The sequence below is a fragment of the Podarcis vaucheri genome, assembly GCF_965113315.1.
Source record: "Podarcis vaucheri genome assembly, chromosome: 8".
NCBI classification, from domain to species: domain Eukaryota; kingdom Metazoa; phylum Chordata; class Lepidosauria; order Squamata; family Lacertidae; genus Podarcis; species Podarcis vaucheri.
Window position 1 is genome coordinate 94,259,066 of NC_138766.1, and position 18,765 is coordinate 94,277,830.

Below are 18,765 nucleotides of genomic sequence, written 5' to 3' on the forward strand. Positions count from 1 at the left end.
ACCTGCTCAGATGAAGGATGTCAAAACCTGATCTTTATCCCTAGATCGTGGTGTCACCATCTTTCTGATTGGCCAAGTTGAGCCACGTCAGGCAAGCACTGTCCACTGGGAAGGGGATAAAACCTGGAGGTGCAGGACTCCTCTGGAAGCAGGGAAGTCTCAGTTCCAGTTTGGGGAGAAGAGCCTGTGTCTCCTGTCCCACCAAGAGCAACAGACGCTTCTGCAGACCCCGAGAAAGAGAGGCAAGGTAAGTCAAGAAAACCCACTGGGTATGATTATTGAAACTTAGAACACCTCCCCAAAAAGAAAGTCTGGACCCTGAATGCCCCACAGAATTTGCATATCTAAAACTGTGGTTTTCTTTTCTTTTCTTGACATTAAACGTCGGTTAGGCACTGTGGCGATCACACAGGGTCTCTGGACATTTAACGGTCTATTGATCCCTGTGCCACCACTGTGCTCGCTTCCCTGCTGCCACCAACCAGTTACTCTCTAGTAAACCACTGAGTCCAGTCAGTTGTTAAAAGTGAGCCAAAAAAACAAGTTTATTTTACAAACAATAACAAGTTTATGGTTTCTCAGATAATATTCCCGTCAGTATTTTAACTTTAGTTTCTTTACCGGCCTATGCCTTCCTAAGACTTTCTGCCTTATTATCTCAACTGTTTGGCTGAGGCCTCTTAACAAATTCTCTCCCTCTCTCACACCAGACTAGCCAAACCCAAAGACTTATAATGTCTGTCTCTTCTAACTCCAGACTGTCTTCTCAACAACTCCAACTCCCTCAAAAAACCTATGGGCTTAAACCTTATACACAGTTAACTCTGCCCCCTGGGTTCCCATTGCTTAGTCATTTTACAATTAGGGTACTTAACCCTTTCCCTATGAACCCAGTATGATGTCACACACATCGGAGGGCAAACGCCACAGGGACCTCTGTCACTTTGGAGAATAAGAGTTCTCCAGGCCAACCAAATAGCGCTTGTTGCAGGAAACCCCCCCCCCATCATTCAGTTTGTACAAACACGACACACACATCATACACGACGCTTCTGTTATAAATTCATAGAAAATCAGCCATACATCCGATCTGCACTGTTCCACTTTTATTTTACACCATGAGGGAAGGACTATCAAAGATGGGAGACTTGGCACAAGGCAGCCAACATGTCCTACCCAGTTGGCATGCCAACCTTGATGGTCCTAGACAGAAGATCATTCCACTCACAAAGGACCTGCAGATGGGAGTGGATTCAGTACAGACTGAAACAAAGGACAGTGACCAGCCCTTCCCTCTGGGGGCAGGAAACACTGAACCCCTCTTTGTCCTCAGGAATGTAATCATGGGGAGGGGGAAAGGAGGAACCGGCCAGGTGACAAGACACTCAGGGTACCACCACAACTCCCCCCTGAACCCCTCCTCTTTGTGATGTGTCAATGATGTAGTCGTGATGCAGTTATGATGTAGTCTTAGGGGTGTAGCATGGGGGATTAGCAGCCAATAAAAGTTTGGGGGTTCCGTTGTTCGGGGCTTCCATCTGGTGGCAGGTGGGAGTCCTGTCGCAACAGTCTTCAATAAAGACCAAAGCCTCCTGGCTGCTGTTTTGCTCTGGGATTCCTGGCTGGTGTCCTTGTTTTTTGTCCAAGGGAGCCCTCAGATTTCTCCGTTAACATGCTGCTAAGGAGGAACACGACCCCCATGGCTTCCAGCCTAGCCTCCCCTCACTGCCTTCTCTGCTCCCTCCTTGCAGGATGCTCCTCGTCTGGACTTGGCTGCTGCCCCTGGTACTTCTGGCAGGGTGTGGGGAGGCCCAGAACTCCGAGCCTGACCTGGAAAGTACCAGTAAGAGCGGGGGAAAGGGAATGGAAAGGGGTAATCGCCTGTGGGCAAGCAAAACGGTGCCCCTCCCCACGAACAGAGGTCACTCTTATTCCTCCCCCAACAATGACCTATAAGCTGGTTTCTGACAGTGAAAATCTGGAGGTCACCTTACTCCATGCATGGGTAGGTGGCCTAGGAGTTGTGGGGGGGGAGCAGCAATGAGGAAGATTTCCATGTTGTGGCTGGCATCCACTGCATTCTCTCAAAATTCAAAATGTAGCCACTGGTCCAAAAAATAGGTGACCCTCCAGGTCTATGCCAGGGCTGAAACACCTTCAGTTCACCTGGTCCCAAGTCGTTCAGGTGTTTACATGTTAGAAACAAGTCCTCGAAGATGCCCTGGCAGGTAACTGACAGCTTCCTCAGCACAGGTCCACTCAGCCGCTTGGCCGCAGCATCATGTGCCAGCTGCAGCTTCTGAACCCATCCCAAGGGACGTCCCACATAGGGTGCATTACAGTAGACCAGTTGTAAGATTACCAACGCATGCATCGCCGTGGCCAAAGTATTCCTGTCCCGGAAAGGGCAGAGTTGGTGCACCAACCTAAGGTGAAAATGGGTGCTTCTGCCCATAATCTGAAGCTCCATTAAGAAAGATGGATCTAGGAGCCCCCCAAAACTCTGCACCTCATCCTTCAGAGGGTTCGCAGTCTCATCTGGCAATGGGGAAGCCCCCAACTTCTGGACCTGGAAACTGATCGCCCACAAAGTCCCATTCTGGCCAGGATGAGTATGATGACTGCAAACCACTCGGAGGATTTATGACTGGCAAATGCAATATAAATTTTGTAAAAGAGAATTACATTTATGGGCACTGCTGTTATCTGTAGGTTAACTGCAAGTTCTTAATATGGGTGGCAACTGGGAGAACAGGATGCTGCATTAGATGGGCCCTTTTGGCCTGATCCTGCTGCGTCAGGACTATTCTTGTGTTCTTACTGCTCCCTTACTTGCAGAGCCAGCATGGTGTAATGGTTAAGAGCGGTGGACTCGTTATCTGGGGAACAGGGTTCGCGTCTCCACTCCTCCACCTGCAGCTGCTGGGTGACCTTGGGCCAGTCACACTTCTCTGAAGTCTCTCAGCCCCACTCACCTCTCAGAGTATTTGTTGTGGGGGAGGAAGGGAAAAGGAGAATGTTAGCCACTTTGAGACTCCTTCGGGTAGTGATAAAGCGGGATATCAAATCCAAGCTCTTCTCCTTCTTCTTCCTCTTCTCCTCCTTCTTCTGCCCTGTCTTCTTTCCATCAAGCTGTTGCTCCAGCTGTCAACTTGGCCAGAGGCCGCCCAGCCTGTCAGTCCTCCACTAACCCCCATCCAAGCGATCCGTCAGCCGGCAAAGCTGTCGATGGGAACTCTGACGGGGTCTTCGATCATGCCTCCTGCACCCACACCCATAAAGAATATGGACCATGGTGGCATGTGGAATTGGACGACCGGTATGCTATCTCCTCTGTGGTGGTGAAAAACCGTGCAGACTGCTGCAGCAAGAGACTCCTGGGAGCCCAGATCCGTGTGGGAGACCACGTGATTGACCAGGGCAAGTTCAACCCCCTGTAAGTTCCCGTTGCCCCTCCCCTCCCCACTCGTCCTTCAGCAAAGGCATCCCAGGAGACGCTCTCAAGATGCCTGCAGATTCGTTCACTTGTAGCTCCTTTGTTCTATTCCCAATCGGGGGGGGGGGAGCAGAGGGTAGTGGATTCTGCCCATATTTCAAGAACTGCTTCTGTGTGGAATGGCAAGGGCTAATTCCTGCTCCTAGGTGGAACGGCCTCTCTGACTTCTCCACTTGGATGCTTCACTGATGTCTCAAGTTCAGTAAGTCCAAGACTGAACTTCTCATCTTTCCTCCCCTCCCTCTTCTTTCACTCTCCCTCTTCCCTGACACTCCTGCCTTCTTCATCAAGCATGAAGCCATGACTTCCCCTTGGACTCCCCTTTGGTTTGAATCCTATCCTCGAGAGTGAACAAGCATGTTCCCTCCTCCATGTGACAGCCCTAAGATATTGGAAGATGGCTATCATATCTCCTCTCAGTCACCTCTTTTCCAGGCCAAAACTACCCAGGTCCCTCAACTGTGCTTCATAAGGCTTGGTTTCCCTTGATCATCTTGGTTGCCCTTTGTGGCGTTTGCCCTTCTAGGTGGGTCATAAGGAAAGGGTTAAATGAGTGTGAAGTGATTGGCCAGTGGGAACCCAAGAGGAGGAGTTAGAGTTAGAGTTGGAGTTGTCTGGAAGTCAGTTGGGAGTTGGAGAAGGAAGAGGGAAGACAAGTCTGTGGGTTGGTCTAGTTTTGATGTGAGAGTGACTGAAACTGTTAGGAGGAGTCAGATAGACAGTTGGGATAATCAGTTAGAAGTTATTAGGAAGGTATAGGCCAGTATAGAAACTAGGGATAAGAAACTGACAAGAACAATTATCTGAAACCATAAACCTGTTAAGGCTTATAAAATAAACTTGATTATTTGTTTTAATGTTAACAACTGTCTGGACTCAGTGTGTACCCGACAGAAATGGGTTGGTGGTAGCGGGGTAGTGATCATAGCGGTGGCACAGGGATCAATAGACCGTCAAATGTCCTGGGACCCTGTGTGATGCCACACCCTCCTCTGCAAACCCTCCAGCTTGTCAACATCCTTCTGAGACTGTGGTGCCCAGAACTAGACACAGGACTCCAGGCATGTTCTGACTAAGGCAGAATAGAGGGGTACTATTATTTCCCTTGATCTGGACACTAGACTTCTGTTGATGCAGCCTAGAAGAGCATTGGCTTTTTTTGCTGCTGCATCACACTCTTGACTCATGTTCAGTTTGTGGTCCACCAAGACCCCTAGATCCTTTTCACATGTACTGCTAGTGAGCCAGGGCTCCCGCAGCCATGGAAATACCTCAGAGGGTAGACGGAGTCATTCTGAATTGTTTCCACCCCAAGGTTGACCTCCCATTTCTGTCTGTAGTTGTGGAACCATCACAGATGATGGCCTTGGCTCCATCAGCACCATCAATTGCCAAGGGATGAAGGGTCGCTATGTGAGCGTGAACCACTCTGGACTAGCTATCCTGACCTTGTGTGAGGTGGAAGTCTATGGAACAAAGTTGGAGGATGAGTCTCAGGGATAACCAGCCATGTGTCACGCGGAAAGGGGCATGGGCAGAACTGATGGAATCGGTGTTCGTTGTCCAATAAACATCATTTGAGCAGCCTTCTTTCGTCTCTCTGATTTGTTGGTCAGAACCAAGGGGGTCTGTGATTTTGCCTGTGGCAGAGAGCAGAGCCATAGAGGAGGCCAAGTGACGCCTTGTGGAAACTGCAAGTCCTATTTGCCTCACAAAGAGAACCAGTTGCACAACGAAGGAGGCCAGAGAATTATGCACTAATGTAGTGATCAGGTGGGATTGCTATGAAGAATTATAAAAAATATGGAGCAAGCCAATTGTGTCAGCAATGAAAGCATTGTGTTGACTGGGGTTGAGACATTTTGATATGATTTCTGATCAATCCAAGCCTCTGCGTCTCTGTCCTATTTCTCTATGCCCGACAGGCACGTATAAGCATTCTAAACACAGGCCAGTTATTCATCGGACATCCTGGGTCCTAAAGATAGTAAGCAGCTTCTTTGATGTAGTTATTGTTAGTTTTGTTAATCTTAGGGCCAGGAAGAGAGTTCACAAAGATGGTAAATACTGCCACCCTGCCTTTCCCGTTTACCTCCAGAGTTTCCTAAAAGCATTCCTCCTTGCTTCCTATTTTATTTACTCTGAACTATGCATGCTCAAGTAGGAAATAGTTTCTTTGTAGTTAAAAGAATTGCTTCTGATCTGACTTTGTCCCATGTGGGGTTTTCTTGAGATGTTCAGAGGAAATCTGATTAGTTCTTACGAACACTGTGTAAAAAGTTCTTTTGTGAATAAAACGACCTGGGCCGAGGGGTGGACAGGATTATTATTATTATTATACGCACTCCTCCCAGAGTCTTGCTGGTCAAGCCTCCTGTGTATTCTATTAATCAGAGCCCAATCCTTCCTTGCTTTGGGAATGCTACACACTAAGACAGAGGTCCTCGAACTACGGTCCGCGGGCCAGATCCGGCCTGCCAGGGTCCTGAACCACTGGCAATTGCCTCCACCACAGCCACCCAGCACCTTCGGGCACAAGAGGCAGGGAGGCAGGCTCCCCCCAGGCCCAGGGAAAATCCCCGCAGAGCCCAGAGGTTCCACCTCTCTACCTTATTCGTATCTCTTTGGCCTCACTCCCGACGCACATGCGCCCCTTGTCAGTTGGGGAGGTTTTTCTACGGCGCGTGTGACGGGACATACATGGCCAAGATGGCGGCTGCTCCCAGAGGCGGTTCTTGACCAGCCAGGAGCAGCAGTGGGGCCAGCATGGAGGTGGATGTGGCAGGTAAGCATGGGAGGCAGTGGGGGGGGCGCCTAACTGGGGGGGCGGGCGGAGGGGAAGGGCAGGGACCCTGGGCCTCCTCCCTTAGTCCTCACACTCCCTCGGTCTCCGCAGTGTTGCAGGAAACCCCCTCCCCATCATTCAGTTTGTACAAACTCGACACACACACTCACACACGACATATGTGATGCTTCTGTTATAAATTCATAGAAAATCACCCGTACATCGGAGCTGTGCCGTTCCACTTTTATTTTACACCACGAAGGAAGGACTACGAAATGGTGAAGGTCTGATACAGGGCAGCCATAATCTCTCGATTGTACCAACACGTCCACAGGAAACCTGCGCAGTTGACATGCCAACCTTGATGGTCCTGGACAGAAGACCATTACACTCACAAAGGACCTGCATATGGGAATGGATTTAGCACGGACTGAAACAAAGGACAGTGACCAGCCCTTCCCTTTTGAAACTGCAAACTCCCTTTTGTCCTCTGGAAAGTACTCATGGGGAGGGGGAAAAGAGGAACTGGACAGGTGACAAGACACTCAGGTTACCACCACAACTCCTCCCTCAACCCCTCCTCTTTGTGACGTGTCAATGATGTGGTCATGATGTAGTCTTAGAGGTGTAGTTTGCGGGATTAGTAGCTGATAAAAGTTGGGGTCTTCTTTTGTTCAGGACTTCCATCTTGTTCCACCTGGTCGCAGGTGGGAGTCCGGTCGCGACAGTCTTCAATCAAGACCAAGCCTCCTGGCTGCTGTTTTGCTCTGGTATTCTTGCCTGGTGTCCTTGCTTTTTTTGTCCAAGGGAGCCCTCAGATTTCTCAGTTTACAGCAGCGGCACCGGCGATGATGGTGTTGGGCGTGTGTGTCAGTAGCCCTGCACCCGCTCGCCATCTTCAAAATCAGCGACCACTGGATCCGGATGCACTCGCAGGAAGGGCGCCCCCGTGAGTAGGGGCAGGAGGAGGGGAGCTGCACCTGTTGGACTTCCGCCTGCGAGCTGGGAAGGGGCAGCCTCCCACAGGACCCCGGAGTGAAGGAACCGAGCCTGGCCAGGGGGGGCCAACATGTCTCCTGCAGCCCCAGGCCGCCCACCTTGCAAAGGTGCCCAGGAAGGGAGCGGAGAGAGAGAAGTCCTCCTCCGCCCCCAGCTCTGGTGAGACTCGAACTCGCATCGCCCTGGAGCACAAGCCGCACTGGCTGGGGCTGGTGGGAGGAGCCATCCCTGTCCTGAATCCCCCCTCCCCGTGGGAAGCCTGTGTGCTCCTCAGACTGCTCATGGACTACAACCCCCATCAGCCCCTGCCAGCACGACCTGATGGGAGATTGAGTCTGAGAGCTGCCTGAGGGCCACTGGTTCCGCTTCCCTGGAGTAAGGGCCGGGATGCTGAAGGGAGGCTTTGTTTGCTGGTTGGATTTTGGGTTCTAGCTAGGCAGGTCTACTTGGTGGATTGCCCTCTTCTTCTTCTTTGCATAATTTTTATTGAAGATTTAAAGAAAACATATTATCCAAAAACATGTCATCCTTAATTCTTTCCCCCCATTTTCCTCCCTCCCTCCCCCCACCCCACCCCCCACAAAACCCACCCACCCCAGCTTCCCTCAGTTCCAGTGTTTGATTTCTCTGTGAATGCTGTCCTCTGCATGTTACACAGTTGTATAAATCCTTAAATTATTTAACTGATTATTGTCAATAAAAAGCTTGTGAATGTTTATTCAAAACCTGCCAAGGACTCCAATTCACTTTGTTGCCTCTTCAAATACTTTGTGAAAGGTTCCCATTCATCTTTAAAGTCACAGTTATCCTTGTCCCGTAGCTTATGTGTCAATTTTGCCAGTTCTGCATAGTCCATTAGTTTTTCTTGCCATGATTCTTTGGTGGGGTTTCTTCAGTCTTCCATCCTTGTGCTATTAAAACTCTCGCGGCCATTGTCACATACATGAAGATGTTTTTCAGCTTTTTTGGCAGGTCTTTCCCTACAATCCCTAACAAAAATGCTTCAGGTTTTTTAACAAATGTTAGATGGAACATTTTCTTCAATTCAGTGTATATCATTTCCCAATTTTTTTAAATTACATTACAATCCCACCACATATGATAAAATGTCCCCTCCTTTTCCTTACACTTCCAACATATATTTGAGCTAGTTTTGTACATTTTCCCTAACTGCACTGGTGTCGTGTACCATCTGTACATCATCTTCATGTAATTCTCCTTCAGCAGGGAACAATCTGTAAATTTTAAATCAGTTTTCCATAATTTTCCCCAATCTTCCATCATAATGTTGTGACCTACATCTTGTGCCCATTTAATCATGACTGGTGGTGGGTTGTCATTCTGGGGAAGGGCTCAGTCTGGGCTGTTTTAGCTTTTCGCAGAAAACCAGCAGATTTGGGCCTTCTCAGGCTTACAGTGGGGAAGACACAGCACTAAAGGAAAAAGGAGAGGGAGGAGGTGGAAAAGCAAACCTCTTTCTTCATTACTGTTTTCTTGTAATGAGCTGGTGGAATGAGCCCAAAGCCGCTTGCATCCCTCACTATGACTAGCAGTGACAAATATGGAACCGGATATTGACCATCTCATTAGCCAAAAGCAGGCCCATACTTCCCATTGAAATACTTATAAATTTATGTTGATTAAAATTTTAAATATTATATTGTTTTTCCACCACAAATAAAATATGTGCAGTGTGCATAGGAATTTGTTCATATTTTTTCAAACTGTCATCTGGCCCCCAACAGTGTCTGAGGGACAGTGAACCGGCCCCCTGTTTAAGAAGTTTGAGGACCCCTGCATTAAGAGGACATGGATGTAGAAATCCCACCTGTGCGCATCATTCCCCAGGTTGGCTGGGGGAACCCAGCCAGATGGGCAGGGTATAAATAATAAAATTATATAGGTGGCCTCTCCCTCTTCCCAGCCCAGACCTCAGTGGGCAGCAGCTGTGGCACTCAGCTCTGGGGGCATGTCCTTCCTCAGGGAGGCAAAATGGCAGGAGGAAGGAGGCACTCATCCTGCAATGGGATGCTGAGGAACAGGCAGAAGGCAAGTTCACTTTGTTACGGAAATGACGGGGGGGGGGGACATCTTTAAAGTTCTTACAATGTTACAAATATCATGCCTGGGTGTATCCTTTTGACTTGACAGCTCAGGGAAGATACCTAGCTTTATAAATTCGTAGAAAATCCATACTTTAACCGGCTCTCCTCATTCCAACACCATTTTAACCCTTAAAGAAATTTGGCTCCACCTCCCTCCATGAACCAAGAAGCGGGAAGCCATGTAGGCAGCAGGAACAGGGCGTCCCACCATAATTCCCCATGCCTGAGAGCACAAACATGGCCCCCCACCAAGAAGGTATCAAGAGTTTTATTGTTCTTTCGGTGATGGGGACTTAAGAGGTGTTGGGAAAGGGGTCTGAGAAAGTGACCTCATGTTGGACTTGTTTCCCCCCCCCCCATTTGTGACATGCCAGTGATGTAGTGATGATGTCTCAGTGATGCCTCTCGAAGTGTATTCTGGGGGAAAGAGGGAAGGTTTAAAAGTCAATGTCACCTCATGCTCGGGGTTCTTACTCCTGGGGGGACCTGTTGTGCAACAATAAAGATCATGGTCTTCTGACTGCTGTTTTGCTCCAAATTACTTGGCTGGAACTTCCTTCTTTTACTGACTGCATGGACCCACAGGGGACTTGCACTTCGATGAGCTGGACTGTTGAGTAGTATCTCACCCCAGAATTTTTTTCATAACAAGGTCAAAAAATAATTAAAAAGGAGGTGAGTTTAAAGACATGGCAGGAAGGTGAATTGGGGCAACCACTGGGCAGTTTAGCATGTCTAAACAACACATCTAAACCTAGTTTAAGTCAAATCCAGACTTGCTTAATTATTCTGAGGAGTGTAAATCTCCAAGGGACTGGAACTTGCCTTCAAAAAAATGCAATTTCTGGACTCCTAGAACTCTAAGACTCTGTCCCCTCCAACTGGGTGCAGACTCTGACCTGCAAGAGGAAGTAATATTTGACCCTAGGCAGTGCCAAGTGATTTGAATATATGAAGCCTCCAATTTCTCATTTAACACATGTTTGAACAAACACTAAAAGCCATATTTATTTTGGCCACATCCCAGCCATGCCCATTAAAACCCAAAGTCAATAGTCTGATTGCATTGACAGCATCAGTCTACCTATGTGAGGTCAAGAGACTCTCTTAAGAATTTCATAGCAACCTTCTGGATCAGACCAGAGGTCCATCTCCTCGCCCAGAATCCTGTTCTCTCCGTTGCCAACCAGGTGCCCATGGGAAGCCCACCAGAAGGAGAGGAGCGAAACAGCGCTCTCGCTATTTGTGGTTCCCAGAAATTGCCATTCAGAGGCATCTTTCCATTTTAAAGTTCGGAACAGAGTGGTTGCTTTGGAAGACGATAATCGGGCATCCACACAACATGACCAGTCCAACAAAGTTGATGTTGAAGAAGCATCGCTTGGACACTGGTGATCTTTGCTTCTTCCAGTACACTGGCATTAGTTCACCTGTCTTCCCAAGTGATGTGTAAAAATTTTCAGACACCATTGATGGAATCTTTCAAGGAGTTGGAGATGGCGTTTATAAGTGGTCCATGTTTCACAAGCATACAGTAAGGTTGGCAGTACAAGAGCTTTGTAAACAAAGTCTACCTATGTGAGGTCAAGAGGCTCTCTTAAGAAATTCATAGCAACCTTCTGGATCAGACCAGAGGTCCATCTCCTCGTCCAGAATCCTGTTCTCTCCATTGCCAACCAGGTGCCCATGGGAAGACCACCAGAAGGAGAGGAGCGAAACAGCATTCTCGCTAATAGTGGTTCCCAGCAATTGGCCTTCAGAGGAGGAAGAACATTGTCACCATGACTAGCAGCCATAGAAGGCCTTAGTGGCCGTCTGGCACTCAACTGCCATAGATGACAGAGTGTCATGGCAGGGCTCAGGAAATCCCAGACTGGCTGCGTCCAATACAGTGGTACCTCGGGATGCGAACGGGATCTGTTCTGGAGCCCCGTTCACATCCTGAACAGAACGCAAGATGCGGCGGCGTGTCTGCGCATGCATGGGTTCCGTTACTTCCGGGTTGCCTCGGAGCGCAACGCGCTCAACCCAAAGCACATTCAACTAAAGGCATTACTGTACTCACTTTAGCATCCACCTTCCCTCTAAATGCAACAAGGATATATTGCTAAACTCAAGGCAGATCCCCTGGTGATAAGGCGGTGCAAATTCCCCCTCTTGGCAGAGATGTAGAAACCACACAAGCTGCGTGAGAAGACGGATGTAAACAGTGGATCTTGATAGCCAAATTCCCGCCTTCCTGATTGGTTGGGTTGCTCTGAGTCAAACAGGAGCTGCCTGTTTGAAAGGGGATAAAAGGGGACAGGACTCAGCTGGAAGCAGGGAGGTCTCTGAGTCAGTTTCAAGAGAAAAACCTGGGCTTGCCAAGCCACCAAGAAGGACAACAGGTGCTGATCCCAAGAAAGAGAGCCAAGGTAAGTTTGGGAAATCCACTGAATGTGAGCCTTGAAGCCTAGAACATGCCTAGAAGTCTTGACCCTGAATGGGCAGATCTGAAATGGCATTGTTATTGTTCAGGGCTTATATAGGACTGTAAGGAATCTTTGGAGGACGACAACCGTTCTCCCGCCCAACGTGGTCCTTGATTGACCTGAATGCCTCTTCAGCACTCCTGGCTGCAAGCAAAGCCCTCCGAGGCTGCTAAGGGGGGGGGAGACCCCCAGGGCTCCTGCAGGGGGCTGTCCCTCACTGCCATCTCCACCTTTGCAGGATGCTCCCCTCCTGGACTTGGCTGCTGGCCCTGGTGCTCCTGGCAGGCCAGGCGGAGGCCCAGAGCTGCAAGCCAGAACTGCAAGCTATTGGTAAGACATGGGGGACGCAAGGGCCCGTCTATGGGTCAAAGCAACACTTTGGAGTTTTATTACAAGCAAGCCTGTCCTGCTTGGTGGCTTCCCAGAAGTATTTGAGTGGATGAGATGGGCTGATCTCTTATTGCATTATTATTTGTCCTTGTCCCCATCTTCTTTCTCTCATTCCCTGACTCCAGCTCGCAACCTGGCCAGAGGCCGCCCAACCTGTCAGTCCTCCGTCTTCCCTCACGAGATTATTGGAGCAGCAAGCAAAGCAGTGGATGGGAACTGCGGTGGGGACTGGTTTAAAATGGGCACCTGCACCCACACGCAGCTGGACACGGAGCCCTGGTGGCACGTGGACTTGGGCCAGCAGTACGCCATCTCTGCTGTGGTGGTGAAGAACCGCGGGGACTGCTGCGGTGAGAGACTCCAGGGAGCTGAGATCCGCGTGGGAGACTCTGTGGCTGACCATGGCAAGTCCAAACGCCTGTAAGTTCCAGTTGCCTCTTCCCAAAATCTCCTTCCAGAAATCTCCCTTCTTGTAACATGGAGTCCTTGGTTCAGATCCTCCCCTCCACCCCAGGAGAAAAGAAGCTTGCTCCATCTTCCAAGTGACAGCTCTTGAGATATTTGGAGATGCCTCTCATATTTCCCTTTCTAAGCTAAAGATACCCAATTCCATCAACCGTTCCTCATTAAGACTTGGTTCCCAGACTCTTGGCCATCTTGGTCGCCCTCCTCTACACAGGTCCCAGCAAACACGATGTGTACAGTTTTAATTCTACCAACGTTTAATGGGGGTGGTGTGGTAATGATTGCTTTTCTGTTTGTTTTGCAGTTCTTCTTTTTATCTGTAGGCGTGTCACGGTCCGGTTCACAGGCGATCAAAGTCCCGGCTGGGGACGCTGGGACCGGGGGCAAGATGGAGGGGTGGGAGCAGGAACGGGGGTCCAAAAGCCAGGAGTCAGGAGCCAAGAGTCCGAGGGTAAAAGAGCCAGGAGTCCAGAAGCCAAGGGTCTGAGGGTCAGGAAGCAAGAAGCCAAACGCAGCAAGGCAGGAAGTGTGTTGCTGTGGCAAAGAGTTGAAGGAAAATGCTGACCTTATATCCCTTCCCTGCTCTTGCCACCAGGTGCTGTGAGTTACCAAGTCACCTCACCTGTGCGGCCGCACCTTGCCTCTCCAGAACAAACATAGGGAGGCCCCAGTCCTGCAGAGTCCTATTGGTCACAGGGCCTGGCTCCTGTACGCACTCCTGACAAAGCCATGCTGAGTCCCATCAGGGGAAAAGACAGGCCATAATTAAAAACACCCCCCACCCCAATCCCTCCTTCAGGGATGGAGTCAAGGCTTCCTTGGTCTCCTCTCCTCCTCCCGACCTCTTCATCACATCGCTAGTTCACTTCACTTCTCCCTCCTCTGTGAAGTTGCGCTTCCCTTAGCCAAAGCTCTGCTCCGCCATCAGCTCCTCACCACCCCCCTTGACCCCCACGGCCCCCTGCTCCTGGGTCCTCCTCGGACTCCACCTGGCCGCCTCCTGTCTGCTCTCTTCGGCCAGAAGCCACTGGCCACCAGGCTCTGCCCTTCCTCCAATCCCTCGGAGATCCATTAGACGCCCCTTGTCCTGCCTTGGCACAGATATCTGGCCCCTCAGTCTTTGTGAAGACCAGGGCATGCAGTGGACCCTGAAAACAACGCTAGTGGTTAATAATGAAAATTGGGGAATGTGAGAAGCCACCTTTCAGCAATAGGAATGGGTGGGGGCTGAAACAAAGCGGCATAGAAACAAAACGTATGAATAAATATATGAAGATCCCCATAGACTGAGCTGTTTTGAATTCCCCTCCACTTTCTCTCTGCAGCTGTGGGACCATCACAGACACCAGCCTTGGCTCCGTCAGCACCTTGTATTGCAACTGGCTCAAGGGCCGCTATGTGAGCATCCACATCCCGGGGAGGGCCGAATACCTGACCTTGTGCGAGGTGGAGGTCTATGGCACCAAGGCAGAAGACCAGTGCTAGGGAGTGGCAGACTCTGCATGTGTGTGTTGGGGGTGATGAAATAAAGAATTATTCTTCCTCTGAATTGGCTTGTTTTGTCTCTCCCACATCCCTCCCTGTGAGATAGAGATAGAGAGAGAGAGAGAGAGAGAGAGAGAGAGAGAGAGAGAGAGAGAGAGATAAGCTTACCGTATTTTTGCACCATAACACTCACTTTTTTCCTCCTAGAAAGTAAGGGGAAATGTCTGTGCGTGTTATGGAGGGAATGCCTGCGGGTGGGGGGGATCTGCTGCAGTCGTGAGCAGAGGATCCATGGTTCCCCTTCGTTCCCTCCTCCGTGGTTACAAAGCATGGATCCACATGGATCCTCAGGATTTTTGCATTGGGCTACTCCAAAATCACTGTCAGATCACATGTCTGTGGCCACAGCATGAACCACAAAACTCATATATCCACTATTTCATTTAGAATATTTTTTCCTTGTTTTCCTCCTCTAAAAACTACGTGCGTGTTATGGTCTGGTGCGTGTTATAGAGCGAAAAATACGGTAATTCGCATTAGCCAATGGCCAGGGCAACATAAAACAAGCAATATATACAAATAAAAAGACAGCAATGGGTAAAAAGGGCAGTCAAATGACCAAGATTATCGTTCAGATCCTCCCTGTGAGAGACGCTGTGCCTTGGCCTGACGCACAGAACAGGCCATCTGCCGTCTGAGGTTGACCCACAAGACTTCATTAGAGCCACACTCAGGCCTTGGGATTTCATCCCAGAGAGGAAAGGTTCAAATCATAGAATTGTAGAGTTGGAAGAGACCCTAATCCAAGTCGCTGCCATGAAGGAATATCAGCTGAAGCATCCTTGAAAGATGGCCGCCCAACCTCTGCTTGAAAACCTCCAAGGAAGGAGAGACCGTTCCAAAGTCAAGCTGGTCATCATGTTGGGGGCTTTTTAGCTGAGAAAAAGAGGGGGGGTGCATAATAAGAGGTGTGTGAAATTAAGTATAGCACAGAGAAAGTGGATAGAGGAAGAGATTTTCTTCCTTTGTTCTTAACTAAAGCCCTCAAGAAAAGAAGGGGTTTCTTCACAGTTAACCTGTGGAACTCCCTCCCACTTGAGGCAGTAATGGCCACCAACCTGAATGGCCATTATCAGAGAGGTTTAGGCGAATGCGTGGAGGAATAGAAGGCTATCACTGGCTCCAAACTGTGACTGGTGCCTTGGAATAACGGGAATCGCAGCTGGCAATTCCAGGGGAGTTTCTGCCCAGGGGAAATTCTGCCAAGCAAAGCCTGGGAAAAGAAGCCAAAGTCTCTGAGATCCGGGCAGTTGCAGAGGCCAGAAGAGAGCAACTCAGAGAAGGAGGGGTCCCTTTGGCACAAGGGGGGGGGGCAGAGAGCAAGGGTGGCAGCTTTAGTGATGGTGTAGTCTTAGATATGTAATAAATGTTCATAAATGTGCCAGCCAAGCACGTACAGGAAGACCGACCTGAAACCATTTTTGATTCCCAAACGGACCAAATGTTTTCTCTGCAAGGTCAAAGGAAAATGGAAAAGCCTCCCCATTGTCTTTTCCTTCACAAATCCTGCCTTAAGGGTATGTCTGTGTATGAACAGGGTGAGCCTGTGACCTGGCTCAGAAATGAAGTATTTATCATTACAAAAGACTGGCCAGGCTCCCCAGGGTATCCAATCAAGTGAGCATTAATAGGTAACCTGCCAGACAGGAGATAAACGGCGACAGGAGAGAAAGAATGCACTCAGATTTCTGCTGTAGACCGCCTTTTCTGTGATGTAGGTATGATGTTTCTGGGGGTGGTCTTGGACTCCGGGGCGGGCAATTTAAAATGTCTATATAAGGGCGGGCACACCTTGGTTCTGAGTCCTCCTCCTTTCCTGTGTGTGAGGGGAGCACCCTGTCGCAACAGTTCAACCAAGATCAGGCTTACGAGCTGCTTTGCTTCTCAATATTCTCTGGTTGGCCTCTGTTATTTTCTCTGACCGATGGAGAACCTACGAAGGACTCTATAAGGGCTCTTGTGTCCCCCATAAGGGAATAAGGGCAGATTTTCATTTATTACAATGGGAGACTCAAATGGAGTTCTGACCCCTTCCACACCCCACAGGCTGTGCAGTGGGCATTTCTGCACCCCAGGGAGCTATGCCCCCCCACCTTGGACTCCTGAGCCTCTCCCCCCCCCCGCAGGCAGCACCAGACCCCCCTGAACAGATCATCCCAGGGACTCTAAACCCCACGAAGCTGCTTTGCTGCCCCCTGGTGGAGTCACTCGGCTGCTGCCAGCCTTGCCTGCTGCCTCCTAGGTAGCAGCGTAAGAGCCTGCAGGATCAGGCCAGCGTCCTCTTCCCCGTGGGAAAGCCGCAAGCAGCCCCAGAGCCTCTCTCCCCCCTCCTGGGAGCTGCCTTCAGCTGCGGAGGCCAAGCAGAGCCAGGCTGGAGATGGTCCAAATCAGGGAAGCCGGAAGGCCAGATTTCTGAGCCAGAAAGATCACCCAGGCCTCAAATCCCCACAAGTGGCACATAAACATGGCCCAAGCAAGACGAAGAAACTCTGTGCAAGCAAGACCTACACCCTTGTGCAAATTAATTGAAACAAAGCATGTTTTCTATCTTACTCGTAATCCTGTACTCAAAACAAGTCAGTTTATCTTTATGGTGTTGGAAGCCTGCAGCCAATAGAAGGAATGATGCGCTCGCCACAATATATTGAGGTTCTACGAAAGAGAGTTCTTCCAGAGCTGGAAAAGAGGTGTCCTGACGGTACTGGGATATTGCAGCAGGACCTAGCCCTCTGTCACACATTAAAACTGGTGAAGAAATTGATGACAGAGCAGCAAATACAGGTACTTTATTGGCCAGGGAATTCCTGGACGAAAATCCCATTGAGAATTTGTGGGCTATATGCAAAAGTCGCCTCCGTGCTGCAGACTGTACGACTCCGGAGAAGCTCCTTCAGGCGCTGATTCAAGTGGTGGAGTCTCCTTCTTTGGAGGTCTTTAAGCAGAGGCTTGACAACCATATGTCAGGAGTGCTCTGATGGTGTTTCCTGCTTGGCAGGGGGTTGGACTCGATGGCCCTTGTGGTCTCTTCCAAATCTATGATTCTATGATTCTAAGTGTGGAACAGGGATCCGAAAATCAACAGTGACTGTTTGAAACTAGGAGACTCCATGCCAAACCGTGTTCAAATACTGCTTAAAAATAGCGGAGGGCATATCCGTTACTAATGTACGTATACTTGAGTTTTGTACATGTATATGTGAGTTTTGTACAATAAACTACATTGCTTGTTTCAATTAATCTGCACAAGAGTGTAGAAGAAGCTAGACCTAGAACATGAGTAGGCAAACTGAGGTCCAGGGGCCAGATCCAGCCCAATCGCTTTCTAAATCTGGCCCACAGATGGTCTGGGAATCAGCATGTTTTTACATGAGTAGAATGTGTCCTTTTACCGTATTTTTCGCTCTATAAGACACACCAGACCACAAGACGCACCAAGTTTTTGGAGGAGGAAAACAAGAAAAAAAATATTCTGAATCTCAGAAGCCAGAACAGCAAGAGGGATCGCTGCGCAGTGAAAGCAGCAATCCCTCTTGCTGTTCTGGCTTCTGGGATAGCTGTGCAGCCTGCATTCGCTCCATAAGACGCACACACATTTCCCCTTACTTTTTAGGAGGGGAAAAGTGAGTCTTATAGAGCAAAAAATACGGTATTTAAAATGCATCTCTGGGTTATTTGTGGGGCATAGGAATTCGTTCTCCCCCCCCCCAAAAAAAAAATATAGTCCGGCCCCCCACAAGGTCTGAGGGACAGTGGACTGGTCCCCTGCTGAAAACGTTTGCTGACCCCTGACCTAGAAGCTAGGTGCTTCCTCTAGTGGAGCCGTCTAGAAAGGGCCCCCCGCCCCGCCCCCCCCACTTTGACCCAGGAACAGGACCAGCCCAGGGCCTTGTGGCCTCCCCTTTGGGCCCTGGGACGCCCTCTGCCCTTATTCCTAGAAGCAGCAGGTCCAAGCCCCAGCTAGTCTCTCGCCAACCGCCGAGATGTGCCCCCTTGGCGTGCCAGGATGCAAGCAAGCCAAGGAGTCCTCAGTCCCCTTACCTCATATCCCTGTGCCCCACAGAGCAGCTCTTGAGAACATCTCCGTTTCCCCATTTCCAAGCAGTGGAAGGGCCAAACTTTGCCCTCAAGATCAAAACTGACCACTAGCCCACTCCAGGCCTGTTTCATCCTCACTACTGAAGGGGTCCCACCTCTGTCCTTCAAGAGCCTGCTGAAGCACAGAATCATAGAGATGGAAGGGACCCCGGGGGTCATCCAGACCACCCCCCTGCAATGCAGAAATCTCAGCATCCATGACAGATGAACACCCAACCTCTGCTCAAAAGCCTCCAAGGAAGGAGAGCCCACAACCTTCCACTGTCAAACAGCTCTTACCATCGGAAAGGTCTTCCTGATGTTTAGTCGGAATCTCCTTTCTTGTAACCTGAAGCCTTGGGTTCGAGTCCTACCCTCCAGAGCAGCAGAGAAGCTTGTCCATCTTCCATGCAAAGCTCTTCAGCTATTTCAAGA

General features: G+C 49.6%; 2 protein-coding genes across 3 annotated transcripts; both read left to right on the plus strand.

Moving 5' to 3' along the window:
• The first annotated feature begins 162 nt into the window (after positions 1–162).
• Positions 163–5,082, plus strand: LOC309539584 (fucolectin-like). The gene is made up of 4 exons (XM_082235971.1): positions 163–247; positions 1,752–1,843; positions 3,133–3,436; positions 4,837–5,082. The coding sequence occupies exons 2-4, from the start codon at positions 1,753–1,755 to the stop codon at positions 4,997–4,999; spliced, it is 558 nt and encodes a 185-aa protein (XP_082092097.1). The 5' UTR covers positions 163–247; position 1,752; the 3' UTR covers positions 5,000–5,082.
• A 4,135-nt stretch (positions 5,083–9,217) lies between these two features.
• On the plus strand, positions 9,218–14,245 carry LOC309539588 (fucolectin-like). Of its 2 annotated transcripts, XM_082235976.1 has the most exons (5): positions 9,218–9,329; positions 11,550–11,799; positions 12,095–12,186; positions 12,372–12,666; positions 14,037–14,245. In XM_082235976.1, the coding sequence occupies exons 3-5, from the start codon at positions 12,096–12,098 to the stop codon at positions 14,194–14,196; spliced, it is 546 nt and encodes a 181-aa protein (XP_082092102.1). In that variant the 5' UTR covers positions 9,218–9,329; positions 11,550–11,799; position 12,095; the 3' UTR covers positions 14,197–14,245. The 2 variants fall into 2 exon arrangements, with proteins under 2 accessions (XP_082092102.1, XP_082092101.1); XM_082235975.1 differs by lacking the exon at positions 9,218–9,329 and having other exon boundaries at positions 11,240–11,799.
• Positions 14,246–18,765: the final 4,520 nt, after the last annotated feature.